The sequence below is a fragment of the Magallana gigas genome, chromosome 1, assembly GCF_963853765.1.
Source record: "Magallana gigas chromosome 1, xbMagGiga1.1, whole genome shotgun sequence".
In the NCBI taxonomy this organism is placed as follows: Eukaryota; Metazoa; Mollusca; class Bivalvia; order Ostreida; family Ostreidae; genus Magallana; species Magallana gigas.
This window is the reverse complement of record NC_088853.1, coordinates 75,549,498-75,559,463: the sequence shown is the minus strand read 5'-3', so window position 1 is coordinate 75,559,463 and position 9,966 is coordinate 75,549,498. Positions and strand designations below refer to the sequence as shown.

At 33.1% G+C, this 9,966-nt stretch overlaps 1 protein-coding gene and 1 long non-coding RNA gene across 2 annotated transcripts; one reads left to right on the top strand and one right to left on the bottom strand.

The window, feature by feature from the left end:
• Positions 1–245: 245 nt before the first annotated feature.
• Positions 246–728, bottom strand: LOC117687591 (putative ankyrin repeat protein RBE_0317). Its single transcript, XM_066087832.1, has one exon. The coding sequence runs from the start codon at positions 726–728 to the stop codon at positions 246–248; it is 483 nt and encodes a 160-aa protein (XP_065943904.1).
• Positions 729–6,085: 5,357 nt separating this feature from the next.
• Positions 6,086–7,671, top strand: LOC109617793 (uncharacterized). The gene is made up of 3 exons (XR_010710942.1): positions 6,086–6,202; positions 7,096–7,147; positions 7,494–7,671. It is a non-coding gene; the product is annotated as an uncharacterized lncRNA (long non-coding RNA).
• The last annotated feature ends 2,295 nt before the right edge of the window (positions 7,672–9,966 follow it).

Below are 9,966 nucleotides of genomic sequence, written 5' to 3'. Positions count from 1 at the left end.
ATGATTTCAAGAACATTTTCGAAGACCTCATTAATCATGTACACATGAAGGAAATTCTCGCCTTTCAAATTTTGCAAATGCAAATCAAGATTATATGTAACGTAGTTATCAAAGATATGTTTTAGGAGAGGCGTATTGTCATCTCGATTTGCTATAAGGTGTAATATGCTATCTCCATACTTAGTCTGCGCTTTTATGTCCGCTCCTGCTAAAATTAACTTATATACAATATCCACAGTTGTAGATTATTCTTTGAGAGCATACGGATCGTCTATGTTGGACTCGGTGCTAAATGGAAAGCAACAGTGTAAGGGTGTGAACCCATTGATGTCCGCTGTATTCACATCAATGTTTTGTTGATTAAGAAGAAACGCTACGTTGTTTGGGGATTCCAGATACACAGCATAATGAAGCGGAGTCTGACCCCATTTGTTTTTTATATTAACATCAGCACCACATGACGTTAATACATTCATTAGTTCTACGCCTTTAGAATTTATCCAGCGGACGGCTAAATGGAGCGGGGAATCCCCACGTAAATCTCCGGAACTAAGGAACTCGACATTCGAGGCCAGTGCTGCACATTCTTTAACGTCTCCGTTTAACACTGCTTTATGGAGTGGTGTGTACGGATTTTTACAGGATTTTTCAAGGTCCTCCTCGTCAATATAACCTTTGGTAGCGAGTTGATGAAGGTCAAATATACCTTGAGGTTTCGGTCTGGCCATAATTTATTTTTTTCTTCTGTAAAATAGAGAATCTTTTTGTAATTTTTGCACATAAATTTCACTTTTATTAGCCATAAACCTTTTTAACTAGTCTAACCTTTATAGTGTCCGCTAGCAAACGTCTGGGATCTACTACAGTGAAAATTTAGTACGCTGCTAGGACTTGTGTGAAAACACAATGTACTAGGGTTCTCCCAAAATAGCGTAGACAAGTGGCGTTATTCAGTTAATCAAAGACACAGAAAGATAAAATATGTGCCATAAAGGGTTCAAGGAATTTGCATTCAAATAATGTTTTAAAATCATATATTGTTTGATATTAAGTTATTGAAATAAAAGCATGTTAGATCAGAAATTCGATATGCGGCGCAATATCAAAATAAAAAGTTAAATTGAACGTAATGAAATGAAAATAAGGAGGAAAGTACCCTTTGAAGGAAAAATTAAAATAAAACATACATTTATCTTTAATAATAATTATATTATTTATTCAAACAATTTTTTGCTATAACAATACTTTTAAATAGTGTATAGCGCGTATTGTGACAAGTTGAAGAGTTAACTCGTAATAAAATCACGACATCAGCGTTTGAGGCGGCGCAGCAGTATCTGAACAAATTTTGCAAAGGCCTTGAAACAAATCCTAATCGGCTTTTCTAGTAAATAAAATTAACAAAATTGATTCGAAATGCGTTTTGTGAATAAGTAGTTTATCAACATTGAAAATATTGAGACGAGTATGATGTGAATAGGTGGAAACGCAGTACAGTTAAGGCGGTCAATAAAAATATGGGCAAATTTTTGTGATGAAAACACGTATACTTTAGTTAAACTGACATGTCCTTTTTAAAATCAATAACAGTCACTCAAATGCAATATATTTCTAAAATATATATATAACATTACAATATTTTATGTTCATAGTGGTCACGTGATATGGCAGTCGCATGGTACAAGCAGATGTATTTGTGGTGTTGAGGTCATTTAAAAAATTCAATATTGCAAGGGCATAATCATGTCAAAATTCACAACTGAATTATGAAATAACTTGATGTTATATCGCAGATTTTGAAAAACGGTGCAAACTTTTTAAGATAAGAATATTTGTTGGTAGAAACCGTAATTTATAATGCATATGTTGAATAATTTTGAAGGTCGCAGGGTTAATTTCATTAAAAAATAATTAATTTGTAAGATTTTACAAGGATCGTAGAAGTTTTTAAGTTACATAGCATATTTCAAATTCACATGTAAAAGTTTGTCGGGATCAGGTAAGTGTATGCCCTTGCAATTAAGTGATTTATTTAGGTACTCAGATTTTAGATATACAATATTTTATACAAAACCGTGGTGGCTTCTTTATACGATGCATACTTTTAACAAAATGAAAATAAGACTATATAGGTAGCATTCTACTACTAATAATTTTAAACAAAATATTCATTTATACTTTTCCGTTAATGTATGATATTTATTTTTCTTCGCTATAAAACTGCACGATAGCCTTCAATGATTTAACTTAATGCGTCATTTTGAAGCATATGACGTCATATTTTGTAGTACAGCGAGAACGACATCTCGCTTTTTTTTCAGTGTGTACGATATAATGGACATCAAAATTGTAAGTAATAGCATTTGTTGTTTTTAATTAAAAGATTAGTATAAGTTAATTTTACTAATAAATAGATTAATAAGTACTTTCGAGGTTTGTAATATACTGTGATGTCATAATGCACATTTCCCGTACTTTTTGTCAGAACGGAGTTTATTGACAGCCTTAACTGTGCTGCGAAAAAGAAACACCGACCGATATCAATGGACGTCAAAATGTTGAACGACACATTGCGGTAGGACGGAATTCAGATAAAAAGTCATACAGGGCAATTTTGGAGTCGTCAGATCGTTAAGACTTATAAGATATTTTTTGCACTCATGGTAAATGTTCAAAAAATATTTCTTCCGAGAAATTTTCGGAAATAAAACGTAAATGTTATCGTAAACGTTAACGATGTGGAGGGTCTTAGCAACAATGTAAACACTGGACATTTCTGACGTCGTACATTGCGCCGCCTGACAAAACCTGTTGTTACTAATTATTCATTTTCTTAAGATTTAAATAACGTACGGATTTGAATTTTTCAGTAATGTTCGCCAATGGGTCATTGAAGAAAACTAAAAAGTCGAATGAAATTGCAGTGAACAGATTTTAAGTTATGTGTCACGTCTACGCTATTTTGGGACAACCCTCGTATTTATCAATACAATATATTATGTTTAAAGCATACCTAAGGAGTCTTGAAATTACTCTTTAATATATAAAAAATCAAATATTACATATCAAATCACTCTTCTTCAGAATATTATGAAGAATGTTTCTTATTTTACATTCAAATAATTTTTACCTATTTATAAAACTAATCATGAACATGATCATGATTTTTTAAGATTTAGTCTACATATTCCTATGTAAAACTTTGATCCCTCCATCCATTGTGGCCCCACCCTACTCCAGGGGGTATCATTGTTTTCACAACTTTCAATCTACACTACCTGAGGATGCTTCCACACAAGTTTCAGCTTTCCTGGCTCATTAGTTTTTGAGAAGAAGATTTTTAAAGATTTACTCCATATGTTCCTATGTAAAACTTTAACCCCCCCCCCCCCAATGTGGGGCCCCACCCTACCCCAGGGATCATGATTTTCACAACTTTGAATCTTCACTACATGAGGATGCTTCCACACAAGTTTCAGCTTTCCTGGCTGATTAGTTTCTGAGAAGATTTTTTAAAAATTTACTCTTCATATTCCTATGTAAAAGTTCGACCCTCCCCCCTCCCCATTGTGGCCCTACCCTACCCCGGGGTCATGATTTTTACAATTTAATATCTATAATACTTTAAGATGCTTCTACACAAGTTTCAGCTATCCTGGCTGATTAGTTTCTGAGAATAAGGTTTTTAAAGATTTACTATATATATTCCTATGTTAAACTTTGACTCCCCATTGTGGCCCCACCCTACCCCCGGGGGTCATGATTTTCACAACTTTCAATCTACACCACCTACAAATGCATTCACACAAGTTTCAGCTTTCCTGGCTGATTAGTTTCTGAGAAGAGGATTTTTAAAGATTTAAACTTGGACCCCCCATTGTGGCCCCACCCTACCTTTGGGGATCATGATTTTCACAACTTTGAATCTTACATATATCACAAAAAATCAACACTAACCCGCAGTCAAATCACTTTCTCAACTTCTACATTCCGAAGTGGATGTAGGCTATACCTGTCCACTTCTCAAAAGAGAATATAGTACACCTAGTACAAGACAACATTGTATTAAAGGGGCATAGTCACGATTTTGGTCAAATTTTATTTTTCTGTTTTTATTATTTGCAATGCTTTAGGAATGCATTTCTAATGATCAAATGAAATTTGGGTGCCAGTCGTTGAGTTTTAAGCAAGATGCAGGACTCACAGTTCTTCGTCATGTAAACAAGGTTCGTGCCCTGTTCTTGTTTACATAGGTTCAATATACCAGGTAAAAAATCATTTTAAAGCTGGGTTGTCTATCTTATTATTCATTTAAAGCATAAATAAACAGTTCCTTGACGATTAATACATTTATTTTAGGTCTAAAACTGGAATTTTCACTTCAACATTCGAAATGTAAACAAACGCTTTCTTTACATAGCAGTAAGAATTGTAAGCTTTTTAACTCGCTTATTACTCATCAAATGACACTCAAATTTTGGTTGCCTATGAAAAATGCCTTACTGAAGCATTGTAAACATTAAAATCGAAAAAATAATTTTTGACCAAAATCGTGACCATGCCCATTTAAGAGCTAAATATTTATATCTGCCATTTTTTTCAACAAGGCAATAATGTGAGAAATAAAATATCTTATTACTTGTACTTTTATCAACAAATACCCATAAACCGGAAGAATTTGATTATATGTGCTTAGTGTTATTGAAATTTCAACGTATATTAGCAATCACAGCAGTGAGATTCTGTAATAAATAAGCATGCACGAGAAGTGTCAGAAAAACAAAAAAGGTTAGTAATAAACGTTAAATCAACCCTATACATACCGTCAAATCGCACAACCCAAAACGTATGTCTATTTTCACTTTAGTGTTTACGAAAAAAATAAAATAAAAACAATGTTGAACTTCGAGCCCGATTTAAACACAAGATATAATGACAAATAGTTTTGTAAGCAATGTTGGTCTGTTACTCTATGTGTTAATCCAAGGCGTGTTTTATAAGAGAAAGAATTATAGACAACAGAAACAAGTATCATAAAGAAAAGTACGATATTGATTATAATCAAAGTACTGAATGTACTGATGGTCATCAAGAAATAAAGTGTCTATGAAAATCGAACTACGGTACCGAAAATGCTTATACCTAAGCTTATATATAAAGTTAGGTTTCTAAATTTTAAAGCCATAACCTTCATAATAATTCTTGGGCAACAAGAGGGATTAAAGTTTAACAAAGTTGTATATTGGGAAAATGTTGAAATGACTACTTCTCAAGAAATATAGGGTTGCAATTTGTGTAATATTACTGTGCAAGTATCCTTAGAAGGTAACATTCTAAATTGTTAAACCGAGACCAAAACTGGGGCCCAAGAGAGGTTCACATTTTAATATAAAAATATATAGGGAAAATATTTCTTTCTCAAAAACCTTAATGCTACAATTTGTATTATTATTTTGCAAACATTCCTAGACAGTGTGAATTCTAAATTGCTAGATTTGTGACCATCGGGCCAATATTTGAGCTTCAATAGGGGTTCAAAGTTCAAGCAGAAATGTCTACGGAAAAATGTTTAAAATGTTTTTTCCAAAAAACGAGAGTGTTACAGTTTGTGAGACTACTAAGCAAGCATCCTCAGATAATGCAGATTCTGAATTGTACAGTGACCCCTAACCAAATAAACCCAATGTTGCTCAAAGTTCAACATAGAAATATACAGGAAAATTGTTTATTTTTTTTTTCCTCGAGGAAATATGCTGCATTTATTGACATAACTATGAAGGCAACTGAATATATTCATATCATCACATCAATGTCACTAACCTTGTATTACTTTTTTATAATCATTTAAAGTAAAATCTATACGCAGGACAGATAAGGCAGATAAGGCAACACATCGTTTTGATATGCTAATGAAGGGATAATGAGTTATGACGTCATAATATACGCCCCGCCTCTGTATTACATATACCGAAAACAGCAGTTTAAGCATAAAATACGGCTGATTTTATACTTCATAAGCAAAATATAACTACGAATCACTCATGTGTGTTTTTATAAGTTTACAACAATCAGAATATAAGAAAAATTTCCATAACGCATCTATCGTATGGGTGTGAATCTGCGTCCAAAAAGCGCTCGTCAGACGATGTAAACACGTGTAGCTGGTATTCCCGATGATGGCGATCTTTTGATGATTTATCAGGTATGTAGAATAGATATACAGTGTATTTGTAATATACCAGATAGCTCAATAACTATTTTATTGTGATTTTATACTGTTGATGCATTTCTGATCGACTTAATGTGTTGTTTCGTTCAAAACATGAGGAGAGACTGCATTGTTTACATTTGGGCCTATACAATGTACATTGTACATGTAGCTTTATTGCCAGTCCGTTAAATTGTTGATCATTTTCACCAATCGACACGAATCAGTTCATAATACTTGTACTGACAATATTTAGCTTTACACAGCTGTTTGTTTTTATTTCAATTTGTAAGTAAACAATACAAAGACTGTGTGAAAACAGCTGATTTGATTTTCTGAAAATCAGTACAGTGCAGGCTAAAATATGCTGATTTCATTTTCTGGAAATTGACGAACAGCTGATCAATAACATCTTTCTACTGTGTTTAAAATTCTTCCATGACAGTTCATTTATATTTTTTACACATTCATCCAGTTGATATATTAAGATGTTCATGCACATTAATTCTTAATTATTACTAGTTTGTTTTTAGAACTCAGTATACTACTACCATGACACTGTTTTAAATCTTGTCACCTGGGTTCATACTTATGATGCTGTACTATTGGTAATAAAAAAACCCCAAATAATAATAAACAAATGACTGCATGTCTCCATCTGATTTTCTCTAAATGAGGAATCTACATTCATGGTCATATATGGTATTGTTTGTGTAGAATGTGCATATGTAACTTTCAAATAAAATTTGAAGTGTTGGTCATTTTACCCATCCATGCATAATATATGTAGACCTTTCACAAAAATATTCAAATTACTGTTGACATGTCCTTATATGCATGTAAATTAAATTGTATGACTTCTCATAATTATATTTTGTTATTTGCAGAGTAATTTGAAAAGTGTCACACTGATTTGAAAAAAAAAGGCTGGAAAAAAATGTAAGTTAATAACTTACATGTATAAGTTCAATAATTTATCATTTAGATAATGACCAATCTGATTATTCTATGAGACAATTCAATTAGATAAAGTATTTTCAAGTACGAATGGTTTCATTTAATGTTTTAAAATGATTGATATAAACCTATGTTATTTATAAATCTACAATTTTGAATATTGCTCATCAACAAATCAACAATACATGGTATGTTTTAATTCACACTGACTGCACCAGCATTATATAATATTAATCAATCAAATCAGTTGTGAGAGAGAGAGAGAGAGAGAGAGAGAAGTGCATTTTTAAAGTTAAACTTACTGAAATATATATAATTTTCATTTTAGCTGGTACCTGCTTTGTCTTGAGATTTACATAAATGATGTTCTTATTGGTGATCATTTACCCGCACCCTTATCAAGGTGTCATATACAAGATGAAAAATGATGGAAAGAAAAACCTGAACTTTAGGAACAGGAAGACTGTGTTTTTGAAGAGAAGAGGACCATAACTAAGAAGTCATACAATAAACACATTGACATCATAAAAAAAAATTGCAATTTTGAGTTTGCATGCATATGTCGGGTTTAAATGTTGTCACAGATTTTTTTTTTCAGAAAGTCCCTTTATCTTCTTGAATTAATAAAACAAATGAACCAAATATAATTGTTTATATATATATAATTTTGTTTGAGAAGTGGAAAGGGGATGGTATGTAAATGGGCGGGAGAGAGAGTCTCTCACATAGGAGAATTCAGACTTATTTAAATTCAATATATTGATGTGAACCAAAAATGGCTTTTGATCGCCTTGTTGCAGGATTTACACACTCTCTTTCCTTTTTCTGTAATGAGAAATGAGCCTTTAGAATTTATTTTGTGAATAAATAGATATGCTAACCCTCCCCCCTCTCCTTAATCTTAATCATTCTGCATGTGTTGAATAAAAATAAAAGTCAATTTTAATGAGTGTTTAAATTACAAGTATAATATGTGTAATACAAAGGTGAATACTGTTGATTGCTTATGGGGGGGTGGGAAAAGGCCTCATACATGGGCAGATCTACATGTATAGTCCCCGTGGCAAATTCTAATTTAATTCACAATTTACATAGTAAAACACCATGGTACCTGGCCCCTGGCAAACAGAAAAAAGTTACCCCTTTGAACCCCCTCCCCAGAATAATATTAACAGACCCAAGCAGTGCTATAGAATATGCTGTCATTGGGCAAAGGCTGCACATAAATAATGAAAAAATACTCCATATCTTATTTTTTAATATATATTATGAGAACAATTTAGTTAGTATATTAATATCAGGGGCTTCATTTGTCTCTGTTGACATCTAATCCCTCAAATAATTGTGTACAATTAGCTCTTATATATTTTTCTCCCATTGCTAAAAAAATATTAAAAAACCAATAACTCTACAAATGCAGTTAACCAAGAGAACTGATACACAACGGTTTTTTGTTTACATCCATGATACAACAGAGGAAATGCGGACGATTCATCGTAACCATCTTGTCTCTTTTAAAATAAATAAAACAGAAGCACTATGTTTAAATAACCATTTACATAATGTACTGTTAAAACATATCTTAAAATAAATTCGGATTATGTGATAAAATGACATCGCGCCTATATCAGAAGAGTTATCGCTCAAAGAGTTACCTCACCTTTTCGGATCACTTGTGCGTTTGAAATGTGTATTGATTTGAGAGGACTTCTAGATTGAGAAATTAAATGCAAAAGTTCAAGTGCAAGACGGCTATAGATATTATTTAACTTGGTATAATTTTCTTCCCTTTTACGAGTTCTTTATAAAAACTGATGCTCATTTGTTGAGAGATAAAGGTTTACTCTGTAATTTTAATGAAAATATACAAAAATGCACTATTTTAGGAACAAGTAGCCAGTTTTTAAAGAAATTTACATAACTAGTAAACTTTACAACTGAATGAGCATTGATTTCTATGATGTATGGATAATTTTGAATATGTTGCCATATTACTTACTCTTAAATATCTTTGCCTTGCCCTTGAACTTTTTGTCTCATTTTAGCATTGACGATTTCTGTCCAAAAGACGCCCACGTGACCCTAAAAAGTCACGTGACCGACAAATTTAGACATGGTCAAGTAAAGGAGACCCATATCTTTACAATAACACCAAAAATAGTTTAGAACTATTCATTATGCAGAAATGAATAGACAAGAGCAAAACGACCTCCTTTTACTGCTGTTTAAAAGCAAAATGTTGCCTTAACTGTCCTGCGTAATGTTGATGTTAGTCTCAGGCACGTAGCATAAGGGATAGGGCGGGGGGGGGGGGGGGGGGGGGGGGGCCTCCCCCACTTTTTCTCGCAGCATTTTTCTCAAATTTGCATAGTAAAAATAGACTTATCATGGAGTTGCCCCCCCCCCCCCCACACACACACACACAAACACTTTTTTGGGAGTATGTAAAAAAATGGAATGAAGTGAGAAAAATTGAAGCTGTAAGTAATATAAGTAACAGATATACTTGCCCCCATCCCCCCCCCCCCCAGCACCCCCATCCCCTCCCCACGGATAAGGACTTTGAAGATTTTGGGAAATTGGCCTTTTTTTTTTTTGGCTTGTCAAGATTTTTTGGATAAGTCTGCCCCCCCCCCCCCCCCCCAATTTCAAAATCGATGCTACGTGCCTGAGTCCACCAGTGATGATTAATTGTGTTTTAAAACCTCATTATATCTTAATTCAAAGGTAGGTCTTAGTAACCAACTTTTAACAAATGTCATTATCTATTTCTCAATATTGTTACATTTAATACGTTATTG